Here is an 18,295-nt window from a genome sequence, read left to right on the forward strand (position 1 = left end):
CATCCACTTCCCCATCTGGTTCCAGCTCTGCAAGGCAGGATGACTGAGAGACCAGCTTGAGCCAGTCTCACCTTTGATTCCTGCCATAACATCGCGTCCCCCTCACTCCCAGAGGTTTCCTGGTGCCCTGGTTAAAGTGAAAACTGCTTGGCCAATATGAATGATGATACAACATCCTACTTCTCTCTCTTGGGCTCCTGCAGGCATGTCCCTCATCTGAAGGGCAGCGCGCACAGGATCCTGAGTAGGGACTCCTTTGAGTTACCTTGGTGTTTTTCTCAGTAATGGTTAGCAATTGTCAGAGTCCACCCCTTACTGGGATTAACCTCCTTCTTCCCCACATTCTGCACCCAATACATTTAAAGGGGAGTTTGTACTGGTCACAATAACCCAGAATAAATCCGCTCACACTGCATTCACTGCCTGCTGCTCTTCAAGGGTGGAACTGGCCACCAACGGCAAATGAGGCAAAAGCCAATGATCATGGCATGCAGCATAGTGTTCCCTGGGTTTGCTGGAGGCTGGACCATGAGGGATGGCAAAGGACCTCTGCCTGGCAGTGCGGTCCCCAGCCCTGGCCAAGAATGTCAGCGCCAGTTAACGAAGCTACTTGTACCATTTATCTGGGGAAAGTTTGCAACATCATAGCCAGGCCAGTGAGAAACAGAGGGAGTCAGCCCCCCTGCCCAAATACACCTAACACTCCCTGCTCCTCTCCCCACCCAACCTCCCCACACACATACCCTGGCATACCCCGGAGCCACAGGCCTGGTCTGAGGCCAGAGCCCAGGCAGCTTGGTCGTCAGGGCTGTGCACGCACACACATCATTCTCATAACATAACTTTTATTGGTCTAGAGGGAGTCAGCAAGTGACCCTGTCATCCCAGGTCAATGAACAGCAGATGGGGGAAATCCTCTGGCAAGGGCTGGTCCTTACTCCTCCAGGCTCTGGTGGCCAATGAAGTCCTGGAGCAGGGCCTGCACCTCTGCTCGCCTGCTCATCCTGGTCGCCTTGCCTTGGAAGCGGTCCCGTTTCCCAGCTCCTTTGCCTTCCAGCAGTTCCGCCACTCTAAAGAGACAGATGCACACGCTGAAAACAGGAGGGCTGGGTGCGCTCTTTCACACAGTCCCAAACTGGGTGTGCCTGGAGGCAGAGGAGGAAAATGGCCCGTCTGCTAATGCACTGGCCCTGCCTCAGATATTGAGCCAGATGCCAGTGAAAATCAATTCTCTGACTAAAGCAGCCAGAACTTAATTTCTCTTCATTAATAATAATTGTAGTGTAGCAGGTGTATATCAGGGCGGCCTGCTCCTTTAAGGACCAAAGGCATGGTGCCAGGCAGGCCAGCTGGCTAATCAGACCCAGCTGAGAAGGGGAGGACAGGTGTTGGCTATAAAGAGCTGCAGGAAGCAGGGGACTGACAGACTGCAGAAGAAGCGGCAGTAAGGCCCTGGGGAAGGAACAGTCCAGGTGTGATGCTCTGGCTGGGTAGGAATCTTCAGCTAGAAGTTTTATTTTCCTTTTATGAGTTGGCTGGGTGTTTGGACAATAACTAGGGCTGGAGGCTGACTTGACAGCACTGATGGTTCCCCAGGCTGGTCAGGAGGGCTGCCAGACTACAGGTGGTCACAGAACAGTTTACCTGGAGCCTAATTTTTCAACCACTTCACTGGGCCCAGCCAGGAGGAAGAGCCCAGCTGCCTTCTCATCTCCCACAGTCAGGAAGAGCAGGGTATCCTGTGAAGAGAGATGGATCCTGCTGCAGAACATCTCTGCATCTCCCGTCTTTGAGCAGTGAGACTTGGGAGTCCCATATGTGAGTAAGAACACCCTTTCTCTTTGCTGTGAACTAGTTACTGGAGGGGAGACTGTTTGGGGCACTAACTACCTTGGTGGGGGGTTGGAAATGGGCAACTGAGCCTTTTACTCCAGGTCACAAGCCCCATGTGGTCCTGGGTGGCAGTGACTAGTGTTTGGTGACCCCTGTGTTAAATGAGCTGGGGGGAGACAGGTGTCCGGAGCACAATGACCATTGCCACGTTTGGCTCTAACTGGCCCATTGATCAACGGGAGGGCACAGCTGGAGGAGCCAGGGAAATGAGCTCCCATCTCCCAGCGACAGGCGGGACCCCTCCAGATCACAGCTGGGGTGTATTGATGTGGGTGACAGTTTGGGCTGTAACATCCTGGGGATAATGAGGCCTTTGTTTTCAGGTCAGTGTGTTGTGAGGGCTGGTAAAGGGTGGGGAGAGGCTACGTAGGCCTTAGAGGCCAAAGTGCCAGCAGCGGCGAGGACAAGCCAGAGAGTGCTCACCTCTGTCCCGATCTCATTGGCGATGATATTCATGAACTCAGAGTCACCGTCTTTCCTGTAAAGGGTAAAAAGCATTTTAGAGATGTCACGGCCTAGAGAATCCAGATACACCTCTGGTGGTGGAGGCGTTCTGGCCTAAACTCTATGACAGAACCAGAAACCAACCACCCCACACAGACCAGGCATTGCCCTGGCTTGGCTTGTGGTTTGATTTTTAGAGTTAAATTTCCCACCAGCTTCTTATCAAACCCTGTCAGGGAACTGGAAGCCAGACCTTGTGTGAGCGTACTTTGTGCCAAGGGTCAGGGCTGTGGCCTCTCATCACTGGGACAGCAATTAGCAATTTATATGGAAAAATTCTATGTTTCCCACCCACAAATGATGAATTATTGAAGTGTTTTACTCTGTAACCAAGGGAGCTCCTCAGTTTTTTTGACAATACCACCAGTGGGGAGGGATAAACAGACAAATTTACTGCTTGGCTCCAAAACCAGCAGAGTTCAACAGCAGAAATACAACCATGTTAGACTTTAATTATGAGCCCTTCCAGCAGGCCCAGGCAGCTGGTTTAATATTTTGTTTCCTTAGTTTATGTTCTCCCTTAAAGAATGGCCGGGTTTAATGGACCTCTAGTATAAACAGCCCTGAATGCACAGCAGAGGGATGCAGCTGCCATGGGACATTGTCGGCTTGTGTTATACAGGAATTCAGACGATATGATCACAATACTCCCTTCTGGCTTTGGATGCTGCGAGTAAGACGCTGCAGCACCCAAGCCCCCTTCCCCAGATCTGTGCCTTACCTGTGCAACACAAACACTCGGCCTCGGCCTGGATTGCTTTTGAAGTTCTGCGCTGTCAAAACGGCGAGGTCTCTAAGCAAGTTCAAGTTGTTCTGCAAGGAAAGCAAACGCCATGCTGCAGACCCAAGAGTCAGCACGAGAACACGGGGATGGGATGGAGTGGAGTCGAGTCAGGGATGGAGTTTCCTGAGACAGGTGGAATGACAATTTTCACAGCCTCCACGGTCAACACAAGGGAGATTCTAAAACTTAATTCTCATTAAAGAAGATTATTCAGAATACTGTTGCTGTTACCAAAGCTCAGACCCTTGATGGATTGACCGTAGGGGCAGGTGCTGGGCCACGACCGTACCTTCTGAAGCAGCTTCACAGAATTCTGCAGCCTCTTCACAGCTTCCACGTGCTCCTCTGCCCCATTTCTGGAAAAAACAAGGCAGAGTTCTGGCTATCAAGGCACTGGACAGAGTGGACTCCACCAATGAAGCTGCAGCAGACAACGCACCACCAGAGACAGGGGCTAGAAATGCCCTCTTTAGGGTCACATGGTGTTCCTCTCTCTGTGCGAGAAGGAAAAGCAAGGCTAGGGGAAACCGGGAAAGGACATTACTTGAGCAGCAAGGTTAATGCTTTCTCGATGCTGTGACTTCGCTCGACAGACTTCAGTACTCGATTTCCTGCCAGGAAGACCAAGTTGGTTTTGTTCTTTTTTCCTTTTTCTGTGCCAAGGAGCTTAATAACCTTAAACAAGAAACAAACACCCTGATCAGAGAGGTTCAGTGATGTGTTACACACAGCTAAAGGTCCCATTAGACCATGTGTCATTGTGAGTGTCGAGACTCTATCACCAGAATTAAACCCACTGAAATCAGCCTTCAGGTATAGCCACAAAATAGATGAGACACTTTCATTAGCCATGTGCCATGCTGTCTAACGCACCTGGACCTGGTGTGTCAACCAGCCATCTATACCCTAATGTCCCACCCCACAGCACACCAGGCATGCCAACTGGAAGGGAAGGGTCATTTGACTTATCACGCTGACTGTAAGGACATTGAAACCCAGATGCAGCTCTAGAATTAAATTTTCATCTAATTCTGCATGAAGAACATGGGATTCTTCACTGGTGGCAAACCCACACTAGTGCAGTGGTGTAGGGGGAAGTGAGTGGACAATGGTAACCACACAGGGTGCAGGGCTGTGTCCTACCACTCTCACTCTGGCTTGTGATTGAGGTTCTCTGCCCAACAGGGACAATCTGCAGAAGGACTGTAAGTCCTGCGGATCCGGGGACTCCTACTGTACCAGCTGATCTACAGGCCGGTGCCTGAGCACTAAAGGTGCTGAAGCAGTGCAGCCCTTACCTGCAGGTCACTTAAGTTGGAGACATGAGTCCCGCAGCACATGTTGTCATCGATGCCCTCGATGCTTATGATACGCACTGGCCCTGTGTGGTCATCTGGCAAACCGCGGCTTCTCACCTGGGAAGAGAACCAGAAAGGCGAGCATGGCAAGTCATGTCCCTGGGACTAAAAGGAGACTGGGTGGCATACTCCCCTCTGCCCCAGATGGCTCTGGAATAAATTTTGCCAGCATCCTCCATTGCTACTCACCATCTCAATCTCTGGGTCGTCCTCAGAATGCTCCCTCACCACCACAGGAATACGGGCCCGGATTTTCTCATTCACATTCTTCTCTAGGGCCTCCACCTGTTCTGCTGTCACCGAGGGCGTGTCCAGCTCGATGACAGTGCGCTGATGGCCTAGCTCCCTGCAAGGACCACAAACATCAGACACACCTGCCAATACAGAGGACACAAGCTCAAAAGTCCCTCTGTGCAACGCTGGGCATGGTGCAGGAGAAGCACCTTTGAATTCTGTTACTGGAGCAAAGCACTTGCATTTTCTCTCTCTCACTCGATGTGTGTTTCTGAGCAAAGGGAACAGGAAGGCAGAGCAATGCTCCACATAGCTTCTCTCAGTGCAGTCACTTCTCCCAGGCCCCCTGCAGCTGAGTGGAATGTCTCTGCACGCCCTACTCTGTGCATTTATCAACATTCATCCCTCAGGATCCAGCACTGGGACACAAGCCAAACAAGTTTTAAGGACAGAGTTAAAAGGAACACTTTTCCTGCTCACCATGAAGTTGTTTTGAATCCAAACATCTGATCTGCAAGGGCAGTGATGAGATGCTGCCCTGGAAAAGAAGTACAAGTAATGGCTGTGAGGTTTTTAGTTTATTTTTACTATTCACACACACAAAAAAAAACTACTCCCCCAGCCATCCCTGGGAACCAAAGAATGTGACTGCCTGTTGAGAGGAGTTCAAATCAGACAGCATATCTCTGCTCCAAGTCTTCTAAAATCATTTGTTTATGACCCAGGACAGCGCCTGCAGGGATAGCACCTACCTTCTCAAGAGGTCCAGAAATACCAGCAAACCAGCCCCTCCTAAGAGAGAACTAAGTGGTCACTAGCCACATCACCTCCAGAAGGAGTCATCGGTATCCAAAACCATTCTGGGATCATGGGTGACATGACAGTGCTTCAGGGGCAAGTCTTGTCCTTGCCCAGCAGGGCATGACAAACACACAGAAAGCACTGCAGAGTTTTGAACACCATGACAGGGTCTTATTTTAACAGGCTCTAATAATACTTCCCTTTTTGGTAGGCTGTTCAGTAACCCCCTGCCCCCAGTACCTGCCCCGCACCTGAATGAGGCAAAGAGACCCTGGCGGCATCTATCACACCCCCCAGGCCTCCCTGGCTTATAGAAATGCACTCAACACCCACGAAACGCATAGGGTTGCCAGATGTCCAGTTTTCGAGCGGAATGCCAAGCCAAGAAGGGACCCTGGCGGCTCTGATCAGCACCCCTGACCTGGCCATTAAAAGTCTGGTCAGTGGTGCAGCAGGACTAAGGCAGGCTCCCGGAGGCTCCAAGAAGCAACAGCATGTCCTCACTCCGGCTCCTATGTGTAGGGGCAGCCAGGGGGCTCCGCACGCTGCCCCTGCCCCAAGCGCTGGCTTCACAGCTCCCATGGGCCAGGAACTGCGGTGGCGCCCGCAGACGGGAAAGCACGCAGAGCCACCTGACTGCGCCTTTGTGTAGGAGCCAGAGGGGGGACATGCCGCTGCTTCCAGGAGGCATCTGAGGCAAGCGCCACCCAGAGCCTGCACCCCAGACCTCCTCCCACACCCCTGCCCCAGCCCTGATCCCCCTCCCACCCTCCGAGCCAGCCAAGTGAGTGGGGGGGTGGAGCGAGTGGGGGGGTGGAGCGAGCGGGGGGAGGGCCTAGGAGAAGGGGCGGAGCAAGGGTGTTTGGGATGAAGCTGGCACCCCAGGAAACGCAGCGCCCCAGTCCTAGGAGCGTTTCGGGCCAGGTGCCAACAGCCCCGCAGGGCCCAAGGCGGGTCACCTGAGTGCTGCTGCATGTGGTCAAACCTCCGCTCCCAGTCCACCGTCAGCAGCACCTCGCTGCCCAGCGCCAGCGGGCTCTGCACAAAGTGGAGGGCAGCCGGGCCCTGCCGCGTCACGCGGAGCACGGGGATGTCATCGATAAGCCCCCGGTCGCTGGGCTGCGGGGAGGAGCATTCGGTCAGCCGCCGGTCTGCGCCCCTGTACCTGGGCCCTGCCCCCACCCCACCCCACCCCCCGTACCTGGCCCGCACCCTCTGCCCCCCGTACCTCGCCCTGCCCCCCCCGTACCTGGCCTGCGCCCCCGCCCCCCATACCTAGCCCACGCCCCCCCCGGAGCTGACCCCTGACCCCTCGTAGCTGGCCCCTGTACCTCGCCCTGCCCCCCCGTACCTGGCCTGCGCCCCCGCCCCCTGCCCCCCATACCTAGCCCACGCCCCCCCCCCGGAGCTGGCCCCCGTACCTCGCCCCTGCCCTCCCGTACCTGGCCCCGCCCCCTGCCCCCCCGTACCCGGCCTGCGCCCCCCCGTACCTGGTCCCCGGCCCCCGCCCCCCACGCTCGCCCCCCCGCACCTGGCCCCCGCCCTCGGGGAAGAGAATCGTGTCCTCCAGCACCACGTGGAAGCCCCGCAGCGTCTCCTTCGCGCCGCCTTCGGCCGGCAGCTCCGCGGGGCGGCACGACGCGACCCTGGTGGCGAACTGCAAATCGGGGGCGTCACGCGGGGCCCGGCGCGCGCCTGTCACGCGTGGGAGCCTCGCGCAAGGGCCCCGCAGCAGCGCGCGCTCCCCCCCCCCGCACCCACCCCGCCCCGCGGCCCTCGCACCTGCCGGGCCCAGCTGTCCCTCTGGCACTGGAACACCATCGCGGCAGCCGGCGCCGGGACAGACAGCCGGCGGGAGGGGAGAGACCACCGCCGAACGCGAGCTGCGGGCGGAGACGGCGAGCGGGAGGGGACACAGGGCCGGGAACGCGGATGGGGACGGCGAGCGGGAGGGGACACAGGGCCGGGAACGCGGATGGGGACGGCGAGCGGGAGGGGACACAGGGCCGGCGAAGACGGGTGGGGACGGCGAGCGGGAGGGGACACAGAGCCGGCGAAGACGGGTGGGGACGGCGAGCGGGAGGGGACACAGGGCCGGAAACGCGGATGGGGCCGGCGAGCGGGAGGGGACACAGGGCCGGCGAAGACGGGTGGGGACGGCGAGTGGGAGGGGACACACGGCGCGAGGGGATGACGCCATGTGCCTGTCTCCCCCACAGGGCCCACCTGCTTTCCCCTGGCGCTCACCCCCACGTGTCCCGCGCCCCCCATGTCTCACCCTGTGGCCCACGTGTCCCCCGGGACCCACGGCCCGTCCTATGGGTCTGGGTTTGGGGGGGGGTCTGCGAGCGCCCCCCCCCACCTGGGCGGGCTGAACCTGCCCCTCGCTGGGGCAGCAGCCTGGCCTGGGGGCTGCCCTGGGGGCGGGGGGTCTCAGCTTCTCCCCTGGACCCTGCCAGCGCCAGCCCCGTAGCCGCCCCCAGAGGCGAGGGCCGCCCGGTGCCCTCTGTGCCCTGGGCGGGGTGGCCTCTCGGGCACTTGGAGACGGGCCCCAGCGTGGCCGGCAAACCCAGACACAGGAACAGCAGCCGGCCTGGCAGGATTATCCTTTATTAACCGGCCTTCTCTCCACTTTGCTTCCCCCCGGCAAACGCCCGGGGGAGACGGGCGAGCGGAGAAAGGTCCCGGGACAAGAGGAACAAGGGGCAGGCCCTGAGCAGGGACGGCAGCTAAATCTGAGCCCCATCAGCCCAGAGCCAGAGAGGGAGGGAGGGAAGTGACTCAGGCTGGTTCTTGGCAGTGTAAGTGGCAGTAATGGGGTGAAATGAGACACAGGAACCTGACTGCCACTGAACGGCGTCCGGCTGTGGAACAGTCTCCTAATGGAAGTGGTGGCAGCTCCAGGGCTTAGCGTGTTTGAAACGAGACTGCCCAATACAATAGGAAACAGTCCCACGCTGGGTCCGACTTCAAGGGCGGGCAAAATGGGCCCTTCAGGGCTTTTCCAGTTCTAGGGTCCATGATTGTGCAATTTGGAGCCAAAGTCTGAAGCAGGCGAGTCCCTGGCGCGTTTGAACCACCGTGGCACTTACACTGCGACCTCCCTCCCCCACTCGCTTCATCGCAGCAGCTGCTGTCATGTCTCTGTGGGGAAAAACAGGGCAGTCAGCAAATGCGCCGTGCGGCCCTGAAGTGCAAAATGGGCCCCTGGGTGGGGACAGAGCAGGGAGTCAGGCCTCAAGGGGAGAGAAGGGACAGGATGAGAGCAGGGGGACAGTCAGGCCCACAGGGGAGACAAGGTAGTACAGGGAATAGTGGGAAGGCAGGCAGCTCTGTCACTCTCAGGTGATCCAGTGAATGCCAGCTGCACCCAGCTCTCCCGAACCAGGAAGACAATTTGAAGGGCAGAGAATACGGGCTGCTTCCAGTGCTCTCTTCCCTGCCAGCCTCCCCTAAGTCCATTCAGATCCCAGGGGGCATTTGCCAGTGCAGCGAGGGGTGATACATGCACTAATCGAGGCCACTGTCAGCAGGTCTGCACGCACATCTCCCATCAAGTACCAGGCCCAGCTGCAGCCAGATAGTGCTTCAGGGCAGTTCTTACCACCAGGGTCTGTGCTTTCAAATGTCATCCTGGAAAAGAGATGGAAAGTTGGACAGTGAGTTTAGAAAGGACACGGAGTGTTTCCCTTAATGCTACGTGTGACCATAGAACGGAGTGAAACAAGGACAGCCCATGGTACCAGACATCCTGGGACCCAGGCAAGTTAGAAATGCTCAAGACTTCCAGTTTTTCCAGGACCCTGAAATATATGTTGGACCTAGAGTGTGGAAGGAAAACCTGAAAAACCAGCCTCGGCCACATGCTGCTGGGCATAAGCTAATGGCCACAGGGTCCGGAAGGAACCCTGCCTTGATGAGCTGCACTGCGTATCTGGTCAGGAACATAATGAGGGTTTTCAGCATCAGGGATTGGCTACTGGCACAGGCTGGATACCACACTAGACAGGCCAGTCATCTGTTCTAGTTGTACAGGTTTGATACTGAATTAGATGCACCATTTGTTCCTCTGCATCCCAGGGTAGCAGGAGGTGGGATTCCTTGCTGGTTCCTTTCCTGCTCCTCCTGTGTTCCTAAGCGTATTTTTCAATGAAAGGGGCAATGACAGTTATGCTGGGAGGTGTTCCCACAGTTACACAGAGCAGGTCTCCACACCCAGAACACAGGGTCACTTAGCATAGTGGAAGTTCAGAGAACTGTTGGCCTAGAAGAGGTTTGGCTTTAGTCCATGCTGAGACGAGGCTCCACATTGGCTGGCAGAGATGGAGCAGCTGGGAGCCAGGCTTGGGCACTGGGATGAAATGGAGGGCCAGAGGCAAAGAGCCCGGATTTGTAAAACCACCCAGAACTTGCTGTCTCAGCAAGGCAGTGACCAACTGTACTTACATCGAGGTCGTCCATTGCAGGGGGTGTGCCTTTAACAGTGACCTTCTGCAGGAGCTGGACGGGAAACAGATAGTCATGAGAATAAAGAAAGGAACCCACAACAAAGGTGGCAGGGCTGGAGTCCCTTCTGCTCCCAGGCAGTGTCTTCCACCCCCAGGAATCCCAGCTGCCCCTTGTGACACAGACCCACAGCGGGGAGAGGGATAAGCACATGTGCTGTGCATGCTTGGCTCAACTGGTTCGTCCAAACCTTGCTCAGCGTGGGTGCTAGGCTGGAAGGGACTTTGGCTGCAGGTTGTACCCCAAGGTTTCCACTGGATTTTAGCCCAGTGGCAGTGGCCATCTTGGACCCTCCTCACTCCTGTTGAAAGCAGCTCCCATAATGGTGCTCTATGTAAGACAGACCCCCTGCTATCGTGGGGTAGGATGGTTGATTAGCTGGATGGGGCACTGGATTGGGTTGCAAAAGACCGAGTTCAATCCCTGGCTCAGTCAGACTCCCTGTGTGACCTTGGACAAGTCCCTTATCTCAGGGCCTGTTCCCCCTCTGTACCATGGGGTTGATGCTTCCCTGTCTCTCAGGGGGGCTGTGAGGCTAACTGCAGTGACTGGGAGGTGCTCAGATACTCATGGGGGCCAGATAAGTACCTAGCTAGACAGAAATAGCAGGGCTTCTACTCCATAGTTCTCCCACTATTGCTCTTACTCCTCCCTGGCTGTGAATTAAGATCCATGTCCTGCTATTATTGTCCATACCTCACCTCTCCAGTTCGGGCAAAGCCATGGTGCATTTCTGCTGCTAGCCAGTTGGTGGAGATACTGAGCCACACACCAACAGCCACAGCTGAAATTTCTCTTACCCAGTGTTACCTGGGCTGCAGGTTGAGAACCACAGCGTGCCCCCACAGACCCCTATGCCCAACGCCTCCCGCCCAGAGACCCCTCCACAAAGTGGGGCCAGCCAGCAGCCCCAGACCCCTGCCATGCTGGGCAGCCTGGACCCCACTGGGTGGGCAAGCGGCCTTTAGGACACAGCTGGGCCACGGCATTGTGCTAATTAGGCCGTGGGTTGAGAACTGCTGCTCTAACCATTCAGTCTGGAGTCAACAGTGAATTTTTAAGGCAAGCTGGGACATTACCCAGGCAGTGCCTGGTGGAGATGTTGGTTTTATGGACAGTCATTTAATCACATTAATTGAGTCTCACAATAGGTTTTACAAAGTGCAGCAGCACTTGCCTGTATTGTATAATTGACACTTTACTGATACTAATGCTCAGACTTTCCTCCTGACCCAAGAACTTGGCATTGAGTAACATGAAACAAGGATAACTGAGGAAGGCCCCCTACAACACCTGTGCCCAGAAGGTCTCGCCCCCAGCGGGTACTGCATACTCCGCATGGGGCCTCAGGTCACTGCTTGGGATCTTGTGATGCTGCTATCCCACTGCTCAGACCCAAATATAAATGCAGTAACCTAAGACTTACCTCTGCATACTGCTCAGCCATGGCCCTTTCCACCTCCTCATCCTCTTCCCAGTCTCGCCAGTTATCAAAGTCCACAAACAGCCAGACTGGCTATGAGCAAGCAGGAGAAACAGCATCACAACAGGGCAGCGCAGCACCGAATGCAGCAAGTCTGATGCCTTTGGGGGGCGGGGGGACTGGCTGGGGATGGGATATGGACAAAGAGGGGGGAGAGGGGGAGTTCTGAGGCCTTCCACCTTTAGAGTCTGGTTCCACCCCAGCCTGAGTTTGAGGATTTAAGGCACTTATGGAGATTTGGCCCAGACCAGTTGTGCCCAGCAGTCACTACCTGCTGATGGCTGTTCAGCAGCCCCTTGTCAGCAGTCCAGCATGGGGCTCTGTTGTCATGAACTGAATAGTGGTGTAATTCATAGATATTAAGGTCAGAAGGGACCATTATGATCATCTAGTCCGACCTCCTGCACAACGCAGGCCACAGAATCTCACCCACCCACTCCTGCGAAAAACCTCTCACCTATGTCTGAGCTATTGAAGTCCTCAAATCAGGGTTTAAAGACTTCAAGGAGGAGAGAATCCTCCAGCAAGTGACTCCGTGCCCCATGCTACAGAGGAAGGCGAAAAACCTCCAGGGCCTCTTCCAATCTGCCCTGGAGGAAAATTCCTTCCCGACCCCAAATATGGCGATCAGCTAAACCCTGAGCATGTGGGCAAGATTCACCAGCCAGACACCCAGGAAAGAATTCTCTGTAGTAACTCAGATCCCACCCCATCTAACATCCCATTACAGGCCATTGGGCCTATTTACCACTAATAGTCAAAGATCAATTAATTCCCAAAATCATGTTATCCCATCATACCATCTCCTCCATAAACTTAATCGAGTTTAATCTAAAAGCCAGATAGGTCTTTTGCCCCCACTGCTTCCCTTGGAAGGCTATTCCAGAACTTCACTCCTCTGATGGTTAGAAACCTTTGTCTAATTTCAAGTCTAAACTTCCCAATGACCATTTTGTATCCATTTGTTCTTGTGTCCACATTGGTACTGAGCTTAAATAATTCCTCTCCCTCTCCGGTATTTATCCCTCTGATATATTTAGAGAGAGGAATCATATCTCCCCTCAACCTTCTTTTGGCTAGGCTAAACAAGCCAAGCTCCTTAAGTCTCCTTTCATAAGACAGGTTTTCCATTCCTCGGATCATCCTAGTAGCCCTTCTCTGCACCTGTTCCAGTTTGAATTCATCCTTCTTAAACATGGGAGACCAGAACTGCACACGGTATTCCAGGTGAGGTCTCACCAGGGCCTTGTATAACGGTACTAAAACCTCCTTATCTCTACTGGAAATACCTCGCCTGATGCATCCCAAGACCGCATTAGCTTTTTTCACGGCCACATCACATTGGTGGCTCATAGTCATCCTATGATCAACCAATACTCCAAGGTCCTTCTCCTCCTCCTCCGTTACTTCTAATTGATGCATCCTCAGCTTATAACTAAAATCCTTGTTATTAATCCCTAAATGCATGACCTTCAGCTTCTCACTATTAAATTTCATCCTATTACTATTACTCCAGTTTACAAGGTCATCCAGATGTTCCTGTATGATATCCCGGTCTCTAAATTGGCAATACCTCCCAGCTTTGTATCATCCGCAAACTTTATTAGCACACTCCCACTTTTTGTGCTGGGGTCAGTAATAAAAAGATTGGTCCCAAAACTGATCCCTGAGGAACTCCACTGGTAACCTCCCTCCAGCCTGACAGTTCACCTTTCAGTAGGACCCGTTGTAGTCTCCCCTTTAACCAATTCCTTATCCACCTTTCAATTTTCATATTGAGCCCCATCTTTTCCAATTTAACTAATAATTCCCCATGTGGCACGGTATCAGACGCCTTACTGAAATACAGGTAAATTAGATCCACTGTGTTTCCTTTGTCTAAAAATTCTGTTACTTTCTCAAAGAAGGAGATCAGGTTGGTTTGGCACGATCTACCTTTTGTAAACCCATATCTACCTTTTGTAAAACCATGTGGTGGTGCCTAGGAGCTCTGCTCATGGTTCAGGGCCCTTCCATGCAGGGCGTTGCACACACAGAACAGAGAGAAGGTTTCTGTCCCAAGGAGCTTAGGAGTCCAAGCTGCCCCCCCCAGGGTCTCACCCATCAGGGCTGAGCCAGGTGCAGTGAGTGGTGCTAGGCTGGTGTCTGTGGTACCTGCTCTACAGCCAGAGGATTTCAGTCTCTGGGAGCTGCTTACCTGGCGCCTTTCACCAGCACTAAACAGGGCATAAAATCCAAACCAGCAATGCCAGAGCATAGCAGCAGACTGTGCTGTGCCAACCCCTGGCAGTGCCCACACTGCATAGCATGGCACCCACAGGTGGGAGAAACTCTCAGCTTTTCACTGAGGAAAAACCGACTCCAAAGGAAGGGGCCCCGGCTGCTCAGGCCCTGGGTTTACCTTGATGTTCTCCTTGGTGAGGCGCGGCCATGCCACCTTCTCCTTCCACTTCCTTATGAAGCAGGTGATGGAGCGGTCAGAGCGCTTCTGCTGCGAGTCCTGCCAAGGGACAGAACAAAGATTGGGCCAAAAGGAATCTGATGAGGTTCAATAAGGATAAGTGCAGGGTCCTGCACTTAGGACGGAAGAACCCAATGCACAGCTACAGACTAGGGACCGAATGGCTAGGCAGCAGTTCTGCGGAAAAGGACCTAGGGGTGACAGTGGACGAGAAGCTGGATATGAGTCAGCAGTGTGCCCTTGTTGCCAAGAAGGCCAATGGCATTTTGGGATGTATAAGTAGGGGCATAGCGAGCAGATCGAGGGACGTGATCGTTCCCCTCTATTCGACATTGGTGAGGCCTCATCTGGAGTACTGTGTCCAGTTTTGGGCCCCACACTTCAAGAAGGATGTGGATAAATTGGAGAGAGTCCAGCGAAGGGCAACAAAAATGATTAGGGGCCTGGAACACATGAGTTATGAGGAGAGGCTGAGGGAGCTGGGATTGTTTAGCCTGCAGAAGAGAAGAATGAGGGGGGATTTGATAGCTGCTTTCAACTACCTGAAAGGGGGTTCCAAAGAGGATGGCTCTAGACTGTTCTCAATGGTAGCAGATGACAGAACGAGGAGTAATGGTCTCAAGTTGCAGTGGGGGAGGTTTAGATTGGATATTAGGAAAAACTTTTTCACTAAGAGGGTGGTGAAACACTGGAATGCGTTACCTCGGGAGGTGGTAGAATCTCCTTCCTTAGAGGTTTTTAAGGTCAGGCTTGACAAAGCCCTGGCTGGGATGATTTAACTGGGAATTGGTCCTGCTTTGAGCAGGGGGTTGGACTAGATGACCTTCTGGGGTCCCTTCCAACCCTGATATTCTATGAAAGACACCTTGCCTGACATGGCTTCTGGGCACCTCTCTCCCTCTCAATAAGCCAAGATGCCCAGAATTAAAATGGAGCCCTTCCCAAGCTCTGAGACACATGGAAAAGTCCCTGGAGACCAAGACTCAGCCTGCAGGAATTGAGGTGCAAATCTGGGCATGGGAGAGCTGGCTATAAGAGGAGAATGCAGGAGAAGAGGGGGCTTTCCTGGGGATACCTGTGACAGCCTTGAACCATCTTCTCCATGCAGCTGGGCCTGCTGGGTGTCTCTGATTCACTTAGCTGGGCAAAATCCCCTGGATGCAGGCCGCGATGGCCACAACCCAAAACAAAGCATTGCTGGGGGCTGATGGGAAGGGGTGGGTAAGGCTGATGGCATCCCTTGTTGGCTGTCCAGCCAGGTCCCCCAGCCTCTGGGGATGGTGGGTGTCTGCGGTCATGCTCTTGTCTGAGCAATGAGATCACATGACGTGATAGGCCAGGATGGCCTTGGCCAGCATGGAGGCAAATCACTCCCCCTGTCACCCAAACTGTTCCACGGGTTGTCATAAACTCACGGTCCCTTTGGCAGCATTGAGGCCGGCAGGAGTTGGGCTCCGCAAGCATGGTTCATCCATGCCTCACTGCAAAGGGCGGCTGCTTACCTTGGAGTTCACCTTGGCGTAGAGGTTGATCTCGTTGTACATCTCCACACCATCTGCATTTTTACAGCTGCCAAAACACAAACTCAGTTAGCTCAGAACTGGGCTTGGAACTCCTCTGTGACGATCTCCAAGAGGTTGCCCTGCTCTGCCCTGCACAGCTCCCGGTTCAGGGCCGTGCCATTGAGTGCCGGTTACCAGGGCCTGTAGTGGGGCTGGACACTCACCTGAACGCCACCCGGTGGTCTTCAATGTCGACTTTAACATCCGTGCTGTCCTCCACGCAGAACTCCAGGAAGACGTACCACGGGCGGTCGTACCACAGCGTTTTTGCGGGTTGCCTTGGCAAACAAGAGACCGTTCAGGAGGGATGAATCCCAGGGAGCAGAGTTAGAGCTGGCATTTCTGTATCACCTTCGTCTCACGGCACCCCACAGCAGCAGGTTGTGTGTAAGGCATTGTGCGGAGTTATCAGAGCAGCGGTAAGCTGCCCTTGTTACACCAATCCGGGCCAGACAATTGGCATGTAGGAACAGGGAGCGGGCGAGACCCAGGAAAAGGGGGCAGGCGAGAAGCTGGCTGCAGATTCATCAAACCTGTTGTTACACTTCCAAAAAGCATCATTTTATCTTTACAGCGTCCCGGGAACTGGCCTCTCTCTCTGTCACTGAGGTGCTGAGAATCCTGCAGCACCATGTGCTCCGAGAGGGACCTCCCAGAGGCACAAGACTTGTGCTTTTGAGAGTGAAGTTATTGTACAGTCTGCATGTGCGAGGCCAAGGGACGGCCCTTACTAAGCACAATCGCTCACGGGAGCGCAGTCCCAACCCCCCAGGCCGCTGCCCTTGCCCCGGAGAGTGCCCAGGCAAGCGCTGCTGGGCAAGAGGTCTGAGGAAAACACCAAGATCTGGAAAACAACAAGGAGTCTGGTGGCCCCTTAAAGACTAGGGGGCCACCAGACTCCTTGTTGTTTTTGTGGACACAGACTAACATGGCTACCCCCTGATACTAGATCTGAAAAGTCATCCCTGCCTGCCAGGCAGAGCCCCAGAGAGCCCCTGCCACTGCACCATGGGTTCTGGGCCGTGGGGAAAGAGGAGCTGTGGGGCCCGGGGAGCAGGGTTTTGTTTAATCCGTAGTGAGCAGAGTCTGAAATAAATCGGGGCATGCTGACTGCACTGCTGGGCATCCCTCCACGTTTCACTGGGCCCTGCTGGCTGCCACCAGGTAACAGAGATTCGCACCGACTCAGAACAAATTCATTCAGCGTCTGTAACTGCCAGTGAAGGCCAGCCCCTAGGGAGACTGCTTTTCTGGGGACAGATTCCGGGGGTCGCCCTACTGCCATGTGGTCTCATTCACCTGAGCAGCCCCCTGCTTTATAGTCACCTCTCTTCTTTGCCCCATAGGCGGCTGCCATCTGCAAGAGCCGAAGGCTGCAAGGCCCGTAAGCAGCCTGGGCTGAGGCTCAGGGAAGCAAATTCCCATTTCCCCATGGCATTTGCCTCCGCTTCTCAGCAGGGCAAGGGCAGGAGACAAGACAGCCCAAGCAGGGCCCAGAATTCACCGTGGAGTCGTGTTACAGGAGCCCTCTACATTCCGCTGGCCCGGGCCACCCAGGGTCTGACTGCACACGCTGCAGCAACCAGCCTCCCCGGCCAGCCCATGGACTTGGGCGAGCCAGCTTGGCTGGTGCTCTCCAACTAGCTGTGTAGACAGGCTTTGAGGTTGCAGCTTGGGCTCTGAAGCTCACCCCCCTCTGGAGGCTTCAGAGCCTGAGCTCCTCCAGCCCCAACTTAAAGAGTTGTCTACATAGCTATTTGGAAAGCACTAGCCCAAGCCCTGCTAGCCCAAGCCTGTCCCCCAAGGCAGGGAGGCTCCTGGCCTGGGCTGTGTGTGTTCCCTGAGTGACACAGCCTTCCCTCCCGCTGTGTGGTGGGGCAAGGAGGGGCCCCGGGCCAGCTGGGATGTCTCACAGGAGTTCCTAGGGCTGGAATAAGTGGGAGTGTTTCCAACATGCAGGACACTTTCCAGGTTCCAGTCAGACAGGAAAAGTCCCAGCTGAGGGTGTGTCCCAGTGACCCAAGTGGGGGCTGGCGGTCGCTGGGGTGGCCCGAGTGGGGTCCCGGGGGTCCCGTCCCAGACGGGGGGGCAGTGACCCAAGTGGGGGCTGGCGGTCGCTGGGGTGGCCCGAGGGGGGTCCCGGGGGTCCCGTCCCAGACGGGGCGGGGGGCAGTGACCCAAGTGGGGGCTGGCGGTCGCTGGGGTGGCCCGAGGGGGGTCCCGGGGGTCCCGTCCCAGACAGGGGGGGCAGTGACCCAAGTGGGGGGTGGCCCGAGGGGGGTCCCGGGGGTCCCGTCCCAGACGGGGGGGGCAGTGACCCAAGTGGGGGCTGGCGGTCGCTGGGGTGGCCCGAGGGGGGTCCCGGGGGTCCCGTCCCAGACGGGGGGGCAGTGACCCAAGTGGGGGCTGGCGGTCGCTGGGGTGGCCCGAGGGGGGTCCCGGGGGTCCCGTCCCAGACGGGGCGGGGGGCAGTGACCCAAGTGGGGGCTGGCGGTCGCTGGGGTGGCCCGAGGGGGGTCCCGGGGGTCCCGTCCCAGACAGGGGGGGCAGTGACCCAAGTGGGGGGTGGCCCGAGGGGGGTCCCGGGGGTCCCGTCCCAGACGGGGGGGGCAGTGACCCAAGTGGGGGCTGGCGGTCGCTGGGGTGGCCCGAGGGGGGTCCCGGGGGTCCCGTCCCAGACGGGGGGGCGGGGGCAGTGACCCAAGTGGG

At 55.8% G+C, this 18,295-nt stretch overlaps 2 protein-coding genes across 2 annotated transcripts; both read right to left on the reverse strand.

Moving 5' to 3' along the window:
* Window positions 1-828: 828 nt before the first annotated feature.
* Window positions 829-7,737, reverse strand: AARSD1 (alanyl-tRNA synthetase domain containing 1). The gene is made up of 12 exons (XM_073325695.2): window positions 7,357-7,737; window positions 7,106-7,231; window positions 6,534-6,693; window positions 5,254-5,311; window positions 4,729-4,885; window positions 4,480-4,596; window positions 3,726-3,856; window positions 3,471-3,537; window positions 3,119-3,210; window positions 2,317-2,371; window positions 1,645-1,739; window positions 829-1,070 (listed from the first exon to the last, which is right to left on the reverse strand). The coding sequence occupies exons 1-12, from the start codon at window positions 7,393-7,395 to the stop codon at window positions 935-937; spliced, it is 1,233 nt and encodes a 410-aa protein (XP_073181796.2). The 5' UTR covers window positions 7,396-7,737; the 3' UTR covers window positions 829-934.
* Window positions 7,738-8,168: 431 nt separating this feature from the next.
* PTGES3L (prostaglandin E synthase 3 like) lies at window positions 8,169-16,387 on the reverse strand. The gene is made up of 7 exons (XM_078850705.1): window positions 15,751-16,387; window positions 15,527-15,593; window positions 13,965-14,063; window positions 11,507-11,596; window positions 10,021-10,074; window positions 9,179-9,207; window positions 8,169-8,718 (listed from the first exon to the last, which is right to left on the reverse strand). The coding sequence occupies exons 2-6, from the start codon at window positions 15,566-15,568 to the stop codon at window positions 9,196-9,198; spliced, it is 297 nt and encodes a 98-aa protein (XP_078706831.1). The 5' UTR covers window positions 15,569-15,593; window positions 15,751-16,387; the 3' UTR covers window positions 8,169-8,718; window positions 9,179-9,195.
* Between the last annotated feature and the right edge of the window lie 1,908 nt (window positions 16,388-18,295).

Source organism: Lepidochelys kempii, chromosome 27, assembly GCF_965140285.1.
Source record: "Lepidochelys kempii isolate rLepKem1 chromosome 27, rLepKem1.hap1, whole genome shotgun sequence".
Classification (NCBI taxonomy): domain Eukaryota; kingdom Metazoa; phylum Chordata; order Testudines; family Cheloniidae; genus Lepidochelys; species Lepidochelys kempii.